Source organism: Lepidochelys kempii, chromosome 3 (assembly GCF_965140285.1).
Source record: "Lepidochelys kempii isolate rLepKem1 chromosome 3, rLepKem1.hap1, whole genome shotgun sequence".
In the NCBI taxonomy this organism is placed as follows: Eukaryota; Metazoa; Chordata; order Testudines; family Cheloniidae; genus Lepidochelys; species Lepidochelys kempii.
The window spans coordinates 102,924,673-102,944,946 of NC_136382.1; the positions used below are offsets into that span (position 1 = coordinate 102,924,673).

General features: G+C 40.6%; 1 protein-coding gene across 1 annotated transcript in view; it reads left to right on the plus strand.

Annotated features, from left to right (window-relative positions):
• Positions 1-3,574: 3,574 nt before the first annotated feature.
• The window catches only part of EYA4 (EYA transcriptional coactivator and phosphatase 4), a 199,657-nt gene continuing 182,957 nt past the window's right edge, over positions 3,575-20,274 (plus strand). The window contains exon 1 of the mRNA XM_073335208.2: positions 3,575-3,646. Coding sequence (XP_073191309.1) covers positions 3,614-3,646 — 33 coding nt within the window. The 5' untranslated portion in view covers positions 3,575-3,613. The remainder of the gene's footprint in view (positions 3,647-20,274) is intronic.

A 20,274-nucleotide genomic window follows, 5' to 3' on the forward strand; every position in this document is an offset into this window, starting at 1 on the left:
TTCTACTCAACTTCCCATTTCTAGAGCAAATGAGGCAGTGATCCTACAAACAGACTAATTCACTACGTAACCCTTATTACTTCCCAGAGCATCTATCCTGTGCACTGAATGAGTCAGGGATCCCTTGGAAAAAAATAGTATATGACCATATAATTAATCACTACCATAATGCATATTCATAATGGGGGCCAAATAAAGGTTGCATGGGCAGGTTATTATGGTAGGCCCCACAGATGTCCCTATACTTTTACTTTGAAAAGGTAATTTTTATTGAAGCAAGGGAAGGGCATATTCTCCTCCTAAATGATCTGTGTTAGAGGGAAATGAAGGAAAGATGACAGCTCTGTTTTGGAGCTCCATTTACCTAAGTTATTCTGGAGGCAATTTGAGACCGTGGAGCAGTCTAGAAATGGAAGGGTGCAAATGGCTGAAAGCTACCTTGGCTCTCCAGTCCCCATGGCTGAAAGTTTTGTGTTGCACCTCCCAGAAATGCAGCACAAAATCTCACCCTACAGGTTTTGGATCACCTGGAACACTCCCCATCAATCTGATTATTTCCTCAATCCTAACTTTCTGCTGAATAGAAGATTGCAGTCGGTCACTGTTACTGGACAGACCACAACCTTGCTATCTTCTAAGCCAAAATCATTTTTTAAAGCATCATATGTGTTACTTACAAGCAGCTAAAGGGAGTTATAAAAATTGTTTTTTCATTGCTCTTAACTTATGTGTGCATCACTAGGAAGAAACACATGTTTCTGCTCTAGATCCAGTTCTGCAAGTTGCAGCTTTAAACCTGATGAAGTGTTTTATGCACCAAGATAAAAAAAAATATGCATTTGTTGATCAGGAAGTCAGGAATCCTCCTGATTAAGACACTTCTTGAAAAGATAAAATTTTTATCTTGAAACATAAAACACTTCATCAGCTTTAAAGCCACATCTGTGAGGACTGGATCAAGAACAGAAACAGATGTTTTGATTCTTACTGGCTTGTCTAAGAGTTTAAAACCATTAACAGGTTTTTTTTTTAAATAGTTGAAAACAGTTAAAACCACTTGCAATATAATAGGGATAACAGTACTATCCCTCTCTTTTTAAATCTGGTCCTCTTGGTAGGATAAACTACATGATTGAACTGGTAACTGGATTATTGGCTCATAAAACGCACGAGGTTGCTATTATCCCTTAATTTTATATCTTTATTAGGGAGTAATGCCGGTCTTATTTGAATCACTGAGTTATCTAATAGCTTCCCCCCACCCCTTACAAATTTGTAGAACTAACCCTAAAGAATATGGTCTCAATGCAATTGGTATAATCATTATTATGACATTATTATATAAATAATAATGTGTTCGTGGTTACTTACGATGATAGTTTCAACTTGGTTCAAAATGTAACATCATTTGAGCTCTTAAAATATTAAGAGTACAGTACAAGATATTTACCTAAGTATTAATTCAGGAATTATTTAATCATAACAGCTCACTTGAATTTTGAGACAACAGACAGATAAGCAACACAGCCCTCCTTACAGTATCATAGTACATTTGTGCGAAATTAGAATAGATGTAAGTGAACCAACAAAAAACGTTTTGAAATTGATTAACAGTATCAGGCATATTCGGAGCAATACAACTTATACAAGTGACATCTCTAATTACACATTCCTGTGGTATTATTTCACTTGTAAATCATTCAATAAAGACCAGTTAACGAATCAAATTCTTTCCGAGTTCTACGTGGCACTGGCACGTATTTATTCATTTATTTGCCAGTGGTGTCAGTGTAGATAGAATTCGTTCACGTGTATAGTTTTGGAAGTGTATACACAAATTGCCTGGGTGAAATCCTAACTGCACTTAAATTAACGGCAATAGGGGCAGGATGTGTATATTTAAATTATTTAAAATATCAATAAACGCTCTTTCTTTCAAGAGAAGGTGTGACAGCTGTCTGCATTGACTTCAGTGGGGTTTGGATCCAGCTCTTAAAGATGTGAAAATAAGCTCACTAGGTCTAGGTATTATGGTTCCATAGTTAAGCTTGAGTTGAGTTTTGCACTTAAAGCAGGGATTCAACCACTTTGTTTATGTATGAAGCATTAGTCTTTGAATACAGAATTCATTTTCTAAGTGTTTACAAGTAATTGATTAATTAGTGTTTGTGGGGTGCAGGATTGGAGGTAGATTTGAGAGGTAGGAAGGGAGGGAAATGTAGAGAGGTGCAATTGGCAGCTGGAATTTGAGGTTTGTGTGTATAGGAGAATGTGGAGGGCAGGAGGGAGAGGGATAAAACCCCAGCTGCTTTTGCAGTGCTCTGATGGTGTAAATGCAGCTTAGCTGGCAGGTATGCTCGAGCTGCTTTGTGCTGCCCCAGAAGGACATAAAGTAGCTGGAGCATACTGGTGAATATTGTCATAGAAGTTTAAAATTTAAAATAAATTACTTAAAATTGCTAATTCCTATCTTCAAATCAGTAGAAATATCACCTTGTAACTTTTTCTTTAGATTTCTTGTTTACTCTTCATGTATACAATTTTTGATTAAACACAACCAAAAGAAAGAAACAAACAAAAAAACAAAGGGCAAAAAGTGCGTTCAAACAGATGATGAAGTGTGTATTTCCCTACTTTAACATGTTTGGATTTCTTTGCAGGTTAACCTGACTCTGAGTTTCCTACATTTATTCTGCTTGGCTTGGGGATAATTCAACATTCCCATAATGTATTTTACCCTAAATTATTGCTGTGTACTCTCAACCTTAACTTCATATTAACATAATTTTATTTTATTTTTTTAGTAAAATGGCTGTGGCTCTGTAGTTAGGGTTGCAGTAGTCGTTACAACACTGATCTCTTAAGTCACAAAATCTGCATACTTCAAATTACATCATTTGATGCAGTGATGTGTGTCACTCATCCTACAGGAGAAGGTGTAGAGACAGAAGATAATTAGGGTAATGCCCATCATTTAACATACTGTAGGGAGCTGCCTGCTTTAAATCACTCTGTGTATTTTGTTTAATCCAAAAGGAGTTTAATGGACATTAGAAAGAAGATAACATTCTGATAATTACATGATAATCTTTTTCTGCTAGCTGCGTAATGACTATCATTAATAGTTCTCTTTAAATGAGTATTATGTGTTTTTGTTCTGTGTTCTATAACAACTTTTGGATGTAAATATTAGAAAGGTAATCTTTTGCTGTCTATTTAAACAGCTGCTTTCATTAAACATTTTTAGCTTTTCTACTGCTTTGTTTTCAGAACTGTTTTTTTTTTCTGGCAGGAGCTGAAGAATTATTACTTAAGTGTGTGTTTCTGTTTGTGTGTTTCAAATAGTTTCTGCTTTCCAAAATGACACTGGGCATGTTGAAACACAGAGAGTAAAATCCAGGCCCAATTGGAGTCCATGGGAGCTTTGCCATTGACTTCAGTGGGGCCAGGATTTCACCCAGAATGTATGTTAATACTGGACGTGCTTTAGAAGTAAGAATTAGATCATGACACTTTTTTCCTTTTTGTTTTTTAAAAATTTAGAAACCCCAATTGTAATTTTAAAGGGAAGATACTTCTATTGTGGGTGGAAAGAAAAAGAAAAGCTACCTCCATGGAAGACTCTCAGGATTTAAATGAACAATCAGTAAGTACAAATTCAGTGAAGTTTTATCAAAGAAATTGCCATAGTGTTCTGTATGCCATGTTCAAAAGGATGTCTTCAGAAATTTCTCTTTGAGAATGGATGTGAGAAGTGTATCAGTACTAGTTTCTTTGAACAAAAAGACCCTGGGGACCTTCTGGGAATCTAGGTTCAAATAACTTTTTAGGTCAGAGGTGAAGTGAGTTTTCTGGTCTCACCTTTGTCTATTCTTGCATATTACAAAATCACCACACAGTTCAGCAGGGTTTGGCAGAACTGAAATAGTAAGCGTTGATGGACATAATTGAGGTACACTGGAAGAGCAGTATGTGAAGACCTTGCATAGCATCTGCCTGCATTGTGTCTGGCTCAAATCATTCTGTCAAAATATACTTTCATATTGTATGTACTGTGAATTCACACACACACGGGGCTGTTTCAGTGAGGTTAAGATCTGATAAATGTTAACATTTATTGCAAATTAAGGCGAATATTCCTTGTCTTACTAGTTACGATGGAGGAAGATCTTACATACAGTGGGCCAAATTCTGTAGATATATTGGTATGTTCCTATTGAAACCAGTGTATTGCACTGGTATAAGTGAGAGCAAAATGTACACTACTATTCACAGGCCAACCATGTGTGTTCATGAAAGAACTGGTAGCTCTAACTCTGTAGTTCATTGCTTTTACTTTGCTAGATCTTTTAGAATATAAGAACATAAACATATTATAAGCATGACAAAATTTTTGTGGGAGAATTTTAAAGCACAAAGCATTTAATTTTGCAACAAAGGGAGCACTGTGTACAAGGTTCCTTACCATAAAGATAAGAACATTTATTCCTTAGGCTGCATATTAATCTCCCTTCCTACCAAAGACCATTCACTTTATTGCTGAATAATTATGCATCTGAGGAAGTGAGCTGTAGCTCACGAAAGCTTATGCTCTAATAAATTGGTTAGTCTCTAAGGTGCCACAAGTACTCCTTTTCTTTTAGCCTGTATATGTAATAGCTATTCTAAATTAAATAACTTGGGGTTCTATCATGACTCAAAACCCTTCACATGAACCATACAGAGGGAGGGCCCCCTGCTCCCCACAGAGGGTGATCCATAGTCTGGAGACCTATTTAAGGGGCGGCGGGAGATAGAGCTATTGGTCAACTGGGAGAAGTGAGCAGGTGAAGGGGGGAAGTTGTGCATCATCTTCCCTTGGTCCTGCAGAAATCATCCTAAAAGATAATACAGTGGATCCGCTCCATAGTGCTGGAGAGAGCTGTGGCCAGGATAGTGCATGGTAGTGTGGCTAGAATGGAGCTTAACTGCTAAGTACCAGGAATAAGAGCTGCAAGGTAGCTGGACTGCTGCAGAGATGCAGAATCATTATATGGAAGGCTTTGGTTCATTCTGATCTTCCTGGGACTCCAAGCATCTGAGGGGATCTGCGGGGATCTGCAGGGATTGGGGACTGGTTCCATGTCCTGTTTTGCAGGGTATACAGAGAATCCCGCCACATCCTCCTTTGACAGAAAAATTGGGAAAAACCTTGGAGATTTCTTGTCCTTTTTTTCTAAGGAGTAATCGGGTGGCACAATATTTTTATGTCTGATACATTCAGATACACCATCTGCATAATAGACTAGTTGTAACATTTTATTGTAACAAAGACTTTTGTAGGTAATAGGAGTACATAGAAGAATTTGAGAACAATACCTTCAGTTTTTCATTCTTAAAATTTCAGTCAGAACAGAAGGGTTTCTTCATTTTTGCATAGTGGGGAAAAATAATTCACTCCTCAACTGACAACCTTAAGTATGAGATTTTTATGCTGAAACATGTTTTCATGGATGATTTAAAAATCCTTTAAAATAATTGTTGAATCATAGTGGTGGCACTGCTTGGTACAGCTGTATTTATCTAACACAAGTGTTCCCCAACTTCATTGTGCTGCAACCCCCTTCTGACAACAAAAATTACTATAAGAGCCCAGGAGAGGGGACGGAAGCCTGAGCCCGGACGAGCCCTGCCACCCAGGGCTCAAGCCGAAGCCTGAGCCCTGCCGCCTACGGCTGAAGCCCTTGGGCTTTGGCTCTGGGAAGTGGGACTCAGTCTTCGGCTTCACCCCCGGGCCTCAGCAAGTCTAACACCAGCCCTGGCAACCCCAGTAAAATGGGTTTGTGACCCACTTTGGGATCCTGACCCACAGTTTGAGAACCGCTGATCTAACATATTCCCAACCAGAACTCTGGAGCATGTAAGAATTAAATGGCATCCTTATTAAATAAATAAAGTTATATAAAGGTCATAAAAGACTTTAAGTAAAGATTCTTGCTTTTCATATCTGAGGTAACTACTCTCTGCAATTACCTAACAGAAATATTAACAGAAAATAGATCTGTAAATTTAAACTTAGTACAAAAAGATGTATACTTCATGATGGTTAAACTGTTTTTGCAACATTGGATGTTTGATAAGTGCATATTTAACAGCCTCTTTTATATTAAGGGTAGTCTAATTTCCATAATATTCTTCATAGTTAAAACGTAGCTTTCAACTATTATATGAAAAACATCTAACAAATTACAAGGTGAGGTGAAAGTTGAGTTGTGATAATTATTGTATATGGAGGCAGCACTTGCTGTCATTACACTGTTATTAATGGTATAATGCTTAATGGCACAGAGGATCATACATTCAAGGCAGGATTTATGCTTTTTAGCCCTGCTGACATTATATGTGGAGGTGTTAGTCTTTACACACCAATAGGCCCCAGCAGATTTCTGGGTGCCATCATGCTAAGGCAGTACTCCAACATAGTAAGAAATAGTCCCTACCCTGAAGAGCTTACAGTCTAAATCAGGGGTTCTTCAACTGGGGTTTGTGACCTCTCGGGGTTGCAAGGTGGTTATGAGGGGAATTGTGAGCTTTCAGCCTCCACCCCCAAACCCTGCTTCACCTCCAGCATTTATAATAGTGTTAAATGTGCTTTGAATTTGTAGGAGGGGTCACACTCAGAGGCTTGCAGTGTGAAAGGGATCACCAATACAAAAGTTTGAGAACCACTGGATAAACAAGACAGACAGGGTGGGAGAAAGAAAATACTGTTTCCTCTGGTGCCTAACAAAGTAGTGTCACATTATTCCCCTATGCTGCCAGTGCAATTGTTATGTGCTGGACAGTGGTCCATTTTAGTCCAGGACAGCACTATATTGGTATTGGGTGGGAATGCATTCTTTTGTAACTGTTTTATTGACAGATGACGATGATGATGATGATAGATTCCTTTACTTTTAGAAGTTTCCGGAACTGACAGGTTGTTTGTTCAGAGTGACGGGAGGGCAAAACAAATAAATTTTAAACCTGTGAACCACTGCATCTAAATTAACCCTATTTTTATTATGCAACAGTCTCAGCAGGAATTCAAAGTGATCACCTTTAGTCCTAAATTGCTTAGTAGTGTATTTTTGAAATGATTGTCCCATCCTCCTGATCCAACCTGTGGAGACTGAAAACAACAAAACAAGGTAAAGGGGAAAAACAAAGCTATATAAATGTATTTATGCATGAAATAATCTTCCAGGTGGTGTCAGCTGCAACAAGGGCCACGTTCAATATCTAGGGGTTTCTCTTAACATTACAAAACAGAACTGGCTCTAGCCCCCATCCAGTAATCTGGGAAAACTGAACACCACCCTGAGGCACCTTGAAGCGTATGTCTACAAAGAAAGACATACTGCTGGTCACTCAGCAAAGAAAAACCGGCAGCTGGCCCATGCCAGCCAACTACAGCTCACAGGGCTCGGGCTGTGGGGCTGTTTCATTGCTGTGTAGACTTCCAGGCTCAGGCAAGAGCCTGAGCTCTGGGACCATCCCACCTTGCAGGGTCTAGAGCCCAGGCTGCAACCAATACCTAAACATCTACACCTCAATTAAACAGCCCCTTAGCCTGAGTCAGCTGGCACAGGCCAGCTGTAGTTTTTAACTGCAGTGTAAACATACCCTAAGATTTCAGTCTAGCAGGTAGAAACTCCTGTCCTCATCCTCTCTAATTTCTATTTGGCTTTGGCATCACCACTCCCTGAATTAGGGCATGCTAAGTATAGTTCTGCTGCCCTTTACTCATGCAATGAGGATGACAACATTTTATTATTCCTGCATTCAATAGTATAGTGAATTGTTACCTAAAACAGCCAAAATTGATCACTTTGCCAAGCAAGTCTGTCTGCTGGTCACTCAGGCACAGTAGTTGTGTCTATGCAAATATGGTCTGCTGCTGAGGTCTTTTCCCCCAGTTCATCACTTATGCAATGGACAATGCTAAGCTTTCCAAGCCTGTCATAAGTATCAGCAGATTTTTATATCTACAATGTGCCGTTGACTCTTTAGGGAGTAGAGACACAATGTGGGTAAGGTAATATCTGTTATTGGACCAACTTCTGTTTGTGAAGGAGACAAGTGTTTTGATCTACACAGAGCTTTCCAGCTTCTTTGGGGAGTAGATTGTGTGTGTGTGTGTATGTGTGTGTGTGTAGTGGTCCCATCCTAAGGTTTTAGGAAGTCACTGAAGAAGCTTGTGAGGTATTTTGGGCTGCATTGTCATCCATAGGGTGATTATACTCATTTTGACTTTTTTCATCAAACCCAAAATTCTGTAATCTCAATAATGTCTGACTGTGGATCTGAATGAGAGTGAACTGGTCATAATTCAACCCAAATAAGGCAGGTGGATGGTGGTTGGAGGGGAAACTGAGCAATGGGTATGTGATGCTGGTTGGTTGTGATGAGTTGTTTGGGTTAAACCTCATCTAAACTGTTGTGACCCCATTTCCCCTCCCCCTCCGCCAGCACAATAATTTAAGACAGCCAGGAGAGACAGCTAAGCAGCCCCAGATATTTGGTCTTTAAGATAAAAGGGGTATGTATGTGAGGCCACCCAGATATTTGGACTTTATGAGTGGAGAGCTCCACAGTGCATTGTCCCACACAAACAAACATAAGTTGGTTGAACATTTCATGACGATTAGCTGGGCTTTCTCATTGGAGAGCCCCCTTTTAAAATTCACTCCCCTGAGCAGTCCATTAGATCTGTTTCCAGCAACCTGAGAACAAGACACATGTATTTTCTTTAGCCCTTACATAACTGTTTTTGTGTGTTGTTTTTCTGTCATTCTGTCTATCTGTCATAGTAATAGACAGTATGAATCAGTAAAATGCAATAGTGTGACTTCCTGGTTCTGTGGCGCAAAAAAAATATTAAAGTCTGCAGATAGCTGGTCTTCATGAAGTGAGACAGCCTACATTTGTAGCCTTAATTCTGATAGCCTTTTTTGGGATTGTGAGATCACTAACATTGGGGTTTTTTGTGGTTCACTTTCTCTTTTTTTCTTTTTTTGACCATACCATTAAGAAAATAATGCCCCAGTGATTTGCATCCTTAAAAAAAATCTTTTAAGAATCACGTTGAACTGAAATAATCCCAAAGGAATGCATATGGTTGAAGAATTGAGTCTGTCATTCCAGATAATGTGTCGGTCAAGTCTCCAGTATTTCCACTTCAATTTTAAAACTGTAAAGATCCTCCCACCTTTTGTCCCCATACTAGATTCTGCTATTCTTGGTACACTGTAATCTTGGCTCCAGGTACCAATTCCCTTCAAAGAAATGTTATTTCTCTTCAGATCATGCCAAACTACTATTGAGGTCTGTTCAGCAATGGTGATTTAGTAAAGTACTTAGGGACATGCTTAAGTCTGTCGCTATTCAGGAAAGCACTTAAATATATGTTTAAGTCCTGTTGACTTGAAGTAGTTTTTCTCTGCGGCCATGAAGGTTGAAATGGAAGCTGAAATTCGTGTATAATCACCTCATCTAGGAGTTGGGGCTTTCAGAAAAATACCAAATGCTGCAAGATTTGTGATAAATTCGCAGCAGTTGGTGATGCTGAGTTAGAGAGAATCAGAGAGGTGCTCCCTGTCGTCCATGCAAGGGAGACCGGCACTGCTGGATGAAGTCTTTGGTTGAACTGAAAAACGTTGCTGTGTTTTAGAGACAATGGTAGTATGTTTACAGAGAAAAATTCTTCACAGGCTTGAAGCCTTCTAGCACAGATAACAATAGCAGTGAAGACTGCGCAGTGGGAGCTTTACAGTGGGCCAGAGAGCCAAATACATACTTGGGGTCTGGCATGTACTACCTGCACTGAATCCTGCTTTGTAGGGTCGTCACTGCTCTTGTTACCCCCACTCGCTGCACTGCAGCAAGGGTAGCTTGACCAGCCTATGCACAGCTTTTGGTGTGTAGACCTACCCAACAACTTATTCATTCAGATACTTCTGCTGCTACAGTATGAAAAGAAAGCAATGGAGAAAGGGTAACGTAGGACCATTTGAAAAGTAAGGGAGGAATCCTCGATAAGAGAATTTGAGTAGCTGAGAATTGAAGAGTTTTGCAAAATAGTTTGTTCATGTTAGGAGATGGAACATTTTTAAAGCCAGAGCAATTAAATTAGAAATAAGGAACAAATGTTTAACACTGAGGGTGATTAACCATTGGAACAAATTATCAAGGAAAGTGGTGGATTGTCCAGTCTCCATTTCTTGGAGTCTTTAAGTCAAAACTGGATGCCTTTCTGGAAGATATGCTGTAGCCACATGCAAGTTATTGGGCTCAATGCAGAGGTAACTGGGGAAATGTTGTGGCCTGTGTGATACTGGAAGTCAGGTACCTTCTGGCCTTAAAAATCTATGGATCTATCTTCATATAATTCTGCTGAACATTGAGGTAGGGGCTGAAGATGGCCACTGGACTTGTGTACACAGCTAAAAGTCTTAAATCTTAATAAATAAATGCATGTCTTACAAATAGCTAAACAAGGATCTAGCAAACCCATTATTGTATATATTCACTCTGTATTACTAAGCATGCATATCAGAGAGAGTTCACGTTATTTCTATCTTTATCAGGGATAACAGTATGAAGCAGGAAAATGCAAGTTATATACTGTGCCTGGTTTTGTGCACCTTATCACTATCGAGATGTAAACATTCTTTGGCATGCTCAAGGAAAAGCAAGTCTTATTTTTATTTATTGATCTAGTAGCATAGGTGTTCGTGGTGTTTTACAAGCAGATTAAAAGGCCAGGAGCCAAATACTTTGATTTTATATCGCATACAGTAACCCATTGGAACTCACTGGTGATGAATGGGGTTTAACAAAGGACAGAATTTGGCTCAGGATCCATGTCCCCCTGAACTTTATAGTCTATTAACCCTGTCCTGCAGAGAGCTGCACTGTCTTCTATACTGAGGCCCCTGTTCTAAATTTAGATCCATCAAATTATGTCAAGATTATGGTGGCTAGTAGAGAGGGGATGAATGAATTTGCCCTTAGAATTTATCAGTGCTCTGTGCCTTATGTACTCATTTACACGACTGCAATGTGACTGTAAAATACTGCCATTCTGATTTGGTAGTCTTTTACACCCCCTTTGCTCATTCTAAAGGACTGGGCCATCAATTTCTACCTTTTAGAAAAAGCTGCTAAACTGATCCGCATATGGAAGTTCTCAGCTGCTATAGGACAATAGGCAGAAGAACTCAAAAGGGTACCAGTTAAATTAAAATAACTTATTCTTAGTTTTGTTAATAACAATACGTTATAAACTTAAAACTACAATCTGTTTTGAAATGGAACGTTTTCCAATAATTTTGCAACTTTTTTGGTGAATTGTTGCAAATGACTCACCGTTTGTGTATACATCCTGATATTTGGAAACTCCTCATACCAATGGGATGATAGCATGGTCACACACTGCTCCTGAAATCAATGTACACTCTTTCATTCAGTCTTAGAAGGAATAGAATTTGATCGAGATGAACAGCTGTTGTGTTTGCTGAGATGTCTGTGTGATAGCTTGTAATGTATACTCTTTATTGTGTCATGTCACTAATGTATTTATTTTTCCTATTATTTATGCTTTAAACTATGTACCCATGGTACATTTCAAATCTTTATGCACTGCCTGAGAAGTTGCCTTCTCCTTGGTGCCATGGTGAGGGGGCTAGTGCTGTAGCCAAGACCTTCTATTTGTACTATCTTGGAGCGCAGTATGGAGAGAGCGCAGTATCTGTACAGCTTGTTGCCTGGTGGGAGAAAAGGCTCTCTTCACCCTATGCTCTAATCCCATGTGGCAGAGGGTCTAGCAATATGTAAACTCTCTCTCTCTCTCTCTCTCTCTCTCTATGTGTGTGTATATATATATATATATACACACACACACATACACACACACTCTCAGGGAACCAGGACATGGACTGTCTAGCTTAGTGATCAGTGTGGGGGTCAGGCTTAGTGATTAGAGTGGATGTCAGAAACTGGCATCAGAAACCAGGAGCTGGGGTCAGAGATGGTGGCTGTAGTCAGAACCCACAGCCAAGGATCAAGCCAGGGGTCAGGAACTGGGTTCCAGAGTCAAGGGTCAAGCTGCAGACAGTAGTCAGAAGCCAGAGCCAAGGGTCAAGTTGGAATTACTTAGAGCAAGAAGATTAACAGGCAAGATGGGGGTCTCAGGCAGAGACAAGGCTGGGTGCAAGGTGGGGCATCAGGAACAGGGCGACAAAGGAGTAATCACAGTGGTGGGCATGAGCATTGAGTAGCCAGTGAGATGCTGCTGCCTAAGGAGACAATCTTCTGGTTCCACCAGCCAATCAGGGAGTCTGCGTGGGTTGCCTGGGGACTAGCTCTGATTTCTGCCAGTATACTCCCCCTCACACACACACACCTTGAGGACGCTGTCTAGGAATCTTGGGGCCTGTTTTTTGGGGGTATGTGTGGTGGAAGGCATGCAGGGATGGATGTGGTGTTCTTTGTGCTTACACATGTCCATTCCAGTGTAGGTATGTATATACCCCAAGCACAGTTGCCAGAAATGTTTCCCTCAGTGGTACCTGTCAGGTCAGCTCTGGGGCCTTCTGGGGTCGTGTGCTCATAGTACTGGTATAAAGGACCCGGCTGAACCTGCGCCCTCTCAGTTCTTTCTTACCGCCCCGATGGTCACTGGAACTGTTCTGCCCTGCTGTTGAAAGTTTCTCAGTGGACTGCCAGACATTCAAGGGCCCTAATCCCTTGGATCCCTGGATCCAAGGAAATGATAGGCTGCCCTTGATTTGAGAGATGCTACTTTTCTATATTGATCTTCCGAGGCCACAGAAGGTTCGTCACGAGCCACGTGCACTACCAATTCACAGTTCTCCTATTCGGCCTGCAGTTTCCGCACGATTGTTTGTTTACAAAGTGTCTGGCAGAAGTAGCAGCCTACCTGAGGAGACAAGGGGTGCAAGTCTACCCATATCTGGATGACTGACTGGTCAAAGGTCAGTCCAGGGCCCAGGTGGAGTCCAGCATCCACTTTAACGCATCAACATTAAAGGCCCTAGGCCTGATAATAAATGTTCTTCAGAAATTCACCCTCACTCTGGTCCAGAGGATAGAGTTTATTGGAGTGGTGTTGAACTCTACCCAAGCTGGAGCCTTCCTCTCAGAAGGCCAATTTCAAACTATTATGTCCCTGATTGTACAGCTCAAGGACCACCAGATTACAATAGCCCAGCATGGTTTAGGGCTTTTGGGCCACATCAACGCATGTATGTACGCAGTGCAGCATGCAAGACTACACTTCAGGCCCCTCCAGGCATGGCTTGCCTCGGTGTACTTGCCAAAGCACCATCATCTGGACTTGCTTATCACAGTACCTCTCCCAGTTCTTGCCTGCCTTGACTGGAACTGCTGGCGGTTTGCGCAAATGTTCTGTTTTCATGGCCCCAACCATTGGTATGCCTGGTCTCTGGTGTGTCAGCACAAGGTTGGGGGGCACTCCTGGGGCCCCTTAGGACTCAAGGTCTTTTGTCTTAGACTGCTCAATCTGTCAGGTAACCACGCTATCGGTGGTGTAGCCTAGTATTTGGCGTGGGCATCAGGCCTACTGTTTGAAGCAGGCATGAGGCCTAGTGGTTGGAGCAGGTGTCAGAAACTGAGTGTCAGAAACCAGGAACTAGGGTCAGAGCTGGAGGCAGTAGTCTGAAGCCAAAGTCACGGGTTAGGCTGGAGGTAAGGAACTGGGTACCAGAGCCAAGAGTCAAGCTGGAATCAGAGAGAGTGAGTGGGGTAACAAGCAAGTTGGGGTCTCAGGCACGGTCAGGGCAAACAAGGATGGGTGCAAGGCAGGGTCAGCAGGAACAAGGTAACATAGGAGCAAGCACAGTGGTAGCATGAGCACTGAGCAGTCAGCAAGCTGCTGCTGGGCCCTCTAGCCAATTGGGTGATGTAGCCAATCACACAGCCAGCTGCAGGCTAACTGTGCTAGTAGGCAGGCCTTGATTCCTGACATAGAAGGAGGGAACTTGTTGTTCTCTGGCAGTGGAACAGATATTGACACCTCTTCATCTGTAATTCCAGATAAAAGGGGAAAAAAGAAAACAGGGGGAAAGAAATAATTCTTTTTGCTTTTAATCTTTAAGCATTCTTTTGGCCTTAAAATAATTCTATGCCTCTATTTTTTTGTGGGTAGCTATTTATCCAGTAAAAGAAAAGTCACTGCCACAGAAACTTGTTTCTGTATAGCCTTGCTAATCAGCTATCAGGGGGTGGTGGGGGGGGGGGAAGCTAGTTTTAATTATTGTGCTTGTAATGGGTTTTATGGACAGTGTTTTAAAACTCCTGTAAGTGACACAGAGAAGTTTTCACCTTATTTTCAGTCTTCCAAATAATTATTTTTCCTCTTAAATTATGTTAATTCTTTCACAGATTAAGTATAAATATCCTTCTTTTAAAAGAAAAAATTCTTACTTAGTTTTTAAATGAGAAAAAAATTCTAAGCTTTAACTTAATAAAGCTCCTGACTACTTGCTTTTTTAAAAAAAATTGTAAGTTTGTATTGGGAGGTGTGCATGCTAATAATAAAATTAATAATAATAATAAAATATAAAATGTGTAGTAGTTATATATTACTTGTGTCCTGGGGCAACAAATAATCAAAGGCTTGTAACTCCTACAAAGGTGTCAAACTTTTTATTTTGTTTTCTTTTAGTAATTATTTAGTGTTCAATCAGCATTAACAGAAGAAAAATAATTTGGCTGTTAACTTGCTAGTTTAGGATTTCAAAGAGCCTTATTAGAAGCTGATGTAATTTCATCCTCTGGGCCTTTATGTAACAGAGTGCATATTTAGATTACTTAATTTTAACCTAGAATTGAACAATAGGTTGAAGTCCATAAAATGGGAGGCTCTAGCAGATGTGTACAGCTATAAAGTTGGATAAAAGTCTTTCATTTTTGTGAGGCGAGGACAGCATTAGAATTGTGCATTGTGTAAGTTATTTGTTTTCCATCATACCGTATAGCATATAGTGCATGCCACTCATATTTGTACAGTAGTTATGGCTGGACAATCCCTGGCAGCTCTTGAACCAATGTTATTTTCATGTTTTTTATGAGTGAAGATATTGCATGTGTTCCTGTTGCCATCAGTTTTCGGTTACAATTTGCATGTTCTTGCTAATGCCCTGACCCTTCAATTTACAACAGACATACAGTGTTGCGTGCACACAGAGCCATACAGATAATGGGGGCCCCATGTAAGTGTGGCAGTCTTATCGGACATTGTAGATTGCAAGATTGGTGCCTTGAATGAAGCAGATTTCAATAAAATTAGATTTTTAGTGTTTTTTCTTAATTTAAATAAATCATACTCTGCAAAACTACCTTGTATTTAACCATAGCAACAGTGTAGTTGGTAGTGACAATATTGTTGTTCATAGCTACTTACTATTTTTATAGTATTTTGTCATGTGGACAAATTTCTGTCATGCAAAACTATTTCACTTAGTAGTAGTATTATGTCACTTTGTAAAAGGAATGAAGTTTCATTTAATTAAATGTCAACAATACCTTTGAAAGAACATTCTGAAGAAATGATTAATGTAGAAACAAAAAATAATGAATCTACAGGTGGTCATTTTCTTTTAAAATTTAAAAAGATGTACCAAAGCGAAGTATTGTTGCTTGAAAGGCATTTGCAGAAATATAAATGATACTTAGCACTTGCACAAAGCTTTTCAATGGAAGATCTCAAAGCACTCTCCAAAGCTGGGTAAACATTTTGTTACCCTTTTACAGGTGAAGTAACTGAGGTACAAACAGATGATAAAAGGCCCGCCTAAGGTAACAAAATGAGTTAGTAGCAGGAATAAAACCACATCTCCCCACTCCAGTTCAATGTCCAGTCCACTGAGCTACAAATATCTCCCAGATAGCAACATTGAATGGATTTTCCTAATAAGTAAAATTTCCACATTCCACTAAGACTGAAACTGAAATTTAAGTTATTGTTTCTCTTCCCTGGTACTACCTTTTCTTGTGGTATGGTAATCTTGGCATATGAATCGTACAGACTTTTTTCTGATTACTGTGCCCTTTGCTGTGTCACCACTCTATGATGTACATACCGTAATCTACCATAGACCGATATGGTAGGGGTTTTCCCCCCACCAAACTTTAGAAGTTGAGTATGTATTTTGTAATTCTCATTTATTAAAATTCTCATTTGTTGTGACCCTAGCTCTTTCAAACGTGGTAGCAGATTATGTATTTTGACATCTGTTATAATGTGAGCTCATCCTTAATTGATACGTATTGCATATGATTGGGGAAATACAAATTGGGGTTGGGCTCAGAAACAAACTTACTACTTTCACTCTTGATGTAACAGAAATGTACATCTAATAAGAAATAAAAAAGAATAATTTAAATGTTGGTTTTGGTTTAAAAACTCCAGTCTTACTGTTTACAAAAAAATTGCAGTGGGATAATTTTTGCAGTTTGTAAAGTTAAACAATAACCACATCTTGAAAATAACTTTAAGTTTTAGGTATCACTGTACCTTTCCTCGTGCATTCCCCCAAACCATTAGCTGTAAGAAGTTATCAAGTCAGCTATATCGGAGTTCTCATTGAAAAGACATCATTTGGACCTCTTTTAATAACCAAAGAAACAAATAAAAGAAATTTGTTCCATTGCTACACACTATCTTTAGAATGCTGACAAAAACTGACCACACAAAACGAAATTCGTCATGATTGGTAGTCTCAGTTCCACAGGGCAACAAAACTGGAATTTCAGGTGTGTTGCTAGTTAGGGAAACTCGCACTATATATCTAACTCAAAGTAGGCCTTGTATTGAGTACCCATGGACCCTTCCCCATATATGGAGAATACTATCTTGGATTTAGTAAGTTAAAGACTGAACATGTCACAACCCCATTTCAAGCTTTGAAAGCTGCATTATTAATATGAAATACAAATTCAAATAAGTATATAAAATATAAAACATATAACAGTATTGCCAACTACAAGTAATCAAAAATATTGAGGTGGATCTCCAAAAAAAATCACGAGATTGGCCCAGAAATCACAAGATTTTACAAAACATCAAACTGGGCTTTTTAGTTTGTCTGTTTGTTTGCTTTTTACCCCCTCTACTCTTCTGGCTATGTGTGATAAATTTCAGACTGAAAAGTCAGCTTTTTAATGCACACAAAAAATACTCTTCTCCTTGACTTCTCAGATGGAGACTCCACTTACCCTCTTCTCATCCCTATGATAGGGGACCTCACCTGCCATCCATTTCCTACCACTGTCTTGCCCCCCCCACCCCGGCTTGCTGCCCCCTGGGCTTCCCCCCTTCCCTGGACCCACCAACACCACCTCACTGACTCCTTTCTCCCCTGATATGCTTTCCGCATCCCCCAGAGTTTCTCCTCTACCCAGATCCCAAGTAGAGGAGAAGTTCCAAAGCAGCGGGAGGCCCTGGAGCCAATAGCAGCTTTTCCCTGACTCCCATCTCCCTTCTTCTGCCCCTGGACACTCTCTCTGCTGTAGGGTCATACATGAAGGCAGGGCAGGTCTGTGTCCTTAGCTCCAAGGCTGCTGGGTTGGAGGAGTTTCTTGTGTCATCACGACAGCTCCTACTGCAGGCACCAGACTCCTGTGACTCGCAATCAACTTGCAACAGTTAATAACCTGGTCTTTCCCTGGCTACTTGGCGGGCGGTACTCCTACCCACCACTATCCGAGCCTGGGGACTTGACATCCAATCCCCTCCCATTACTGTCCCCTACCCTCCAGCCTCCTTCCTGGCCCCACATCTACCTGTTCCTCATTACCCTGCAATATCATGCCACCTTTATTTCTTAGAAAACTACTTCTGTGAAAAGTAAATGTGGAGAATGCTGGGCATCAAGCACTGGGGGAGCAGGAGGCAGATTTCTGCTTTGCACATTTAGATTGGCAGCTCTCTGGCTGCCCAGTTCTGAAGGCAGCACCGTCGGCAGCAGCAGCACAGAAGTAAGGGTGGCAATACCTTGCTCTCTGGCCACCCAATCTGGGCTGGACAGGAAGGCGTTTCTGAGCCATGGGGTTCCCCCAGCTATACACCTCTGACCATCAGGTCCATGGGAAGGGGGCAGCAAGGGGCTGGCTCTGCAGGGGCAAGCCCTGTGCCTCCCCCCGGCTGGCAGCTCTGGGTGGTATCACTGCCCCCTGCCTGGCTGGCCAGGGGCTCCAGACCTGGGCTCACCCATACTCATCCCCACTCCGGCAGCCCAGACCCACCAGCTTGCGGCACTGGGACAGTGTCCCTCTGACCATGGAGCCCTGGGCTGTCGCTCACATCACACTCCCCTAAGGCCTGTGCTGTCAGTAGAAAAAAAATCCTGAGATTTGGTAGGTCGATCACGAGATCATGGGCAAGGTTTAATTTTACTTGGAAATCATGTCTCTTGTGATAAATTCACAAGAGTTGGCATGCTTGATATAAAGACATTTTTTTTTATGCTCAGAAGTGGACATGAGCTTTCCAAGAGAGCCCACTGCAATCCTGCATGAGCGTGCAAAATATTTCAGTTTGTTCTTTGTGTCTGCCACAGTTCCCAGCTAACAATTATAGTGCAACACCTTAGATTTCTGGACTTGATCTTCTTCAGGAGGTGTTGCATTATATATAAAGAATTTCTTCTTTTAAAAAGTGGCCTGAGTTCCCTTGGTACAAACTAGATGTTTGACAAAACAGTGTTATAAAGCAATCTACTTTTGGGTAACCCTGTTATATGGTTTAGGCTTTTAATCTCAATGCTTTTATGTCCACTAAGTACAAAGAACTCCTTTTCCAAGGTACAAGTACAGAGTATTGTGAATACATATTTGATTTATTCTTATTAGGTTATTGCCAAAGGTCCAGATTTAGTAGTGTATTGAAGTATATGTGTAATTTTAAGCCCGAGTTGTCCCACTGACTTAAATAGGTCTAATCATATGTTTAAAGTTTGGCCCAGGCTTTAAGTACCTTGCTGACTTGGAACCTATATTGAAAGTAAAAACAATCGTTTCCAGTAGATTTTATTAGCATACTCTTCTAAATGATTTGTAGCAATGGATCATGTTTATTTATCATCAAAGAACAGCTGTGGTTTCCTGTGTCCCCCATAATCTTTCTCTGAGCTGTGCCTCAGTAGCTGGCTGGCACACTTGCAAATTAATCCTCTCGAGTAGAAAAAAGAAATAGTTGGCATACATAAAATAGCACCAAAAAAGAACTCTGCTTTGATGAAGTATGTCTTAATGATGACCTGTAAAACCAGACCCATTAAAATGAAGAGCCAAATTGAGCCTTCAATTACACTGGGGTAAATCTGAAGTAACTCAGTTGAGGACAGATTAAAAATCTCCAGACATAAGAGTTTCGGGGTGGGGGGGAGATCAGTGAAGTTAAACGAGATTTACCTCAGTATATTGGAGAGCAGAATTTATTCCAAAGGGTCTGACATCAAGAAACTACAGTGGAGCCTCAGAGTTACGAACACCTTGGGAGTGGAAGTTGGTTGTAACTCTGAACAAAGCATAATGGTGGTTCTTTCAAAAGTTTACAACTGAACATTGACTTAATATAGCTTTGACACCTCCGGAGGTCTCTTCCAACCCTAATATTCTATGGTTCTATGACACTTTACCATGCAGAAGAAAAATGCTGCTTTTAACCACCTTAATTTAAATTGAAACAAGACCAGAAACACTTTCCTTACCTTATCAAATCTTTTTTTAAACTTTCCCTTTTTTTTAGTACTTTACATTTAACTCAGTAATGTACTGTATTTGCATTTTTCCCCATCTCTGCTGCTGCCTGATTCATAGAATCATAGAAGATTAGAGGTGGAAGAGACCTCAGGAGGTCATCTAGTCCAACCTCTGCTCAAAGCAGGACCAACCCCAACTAAATCATCCCAGTTACGGCTTTGTCAAGCCAGGCCTTAAAACCTCTAAGGATGGAGATTCCACTACCTCCCTAGGTAATTCCAGTGCTTCACCACCCTCTGAGTGAAGTAGTTTTTCCTAATATCCAACCTAGATCTCCCCCACCGCAATTTGAGACCATTGCTCCTTGATTTGTCATCTGCCACCACTGAGAACAGCCTAGCTCCATCCTCTTTGGAACCCCCCTTCAGGTAGTGGAAGGCTACTATCAAATCCCCTCTCACTCTTCTGCAGACTAAATAACCCCAGTTCCCTCAGCCTCTTCTCATA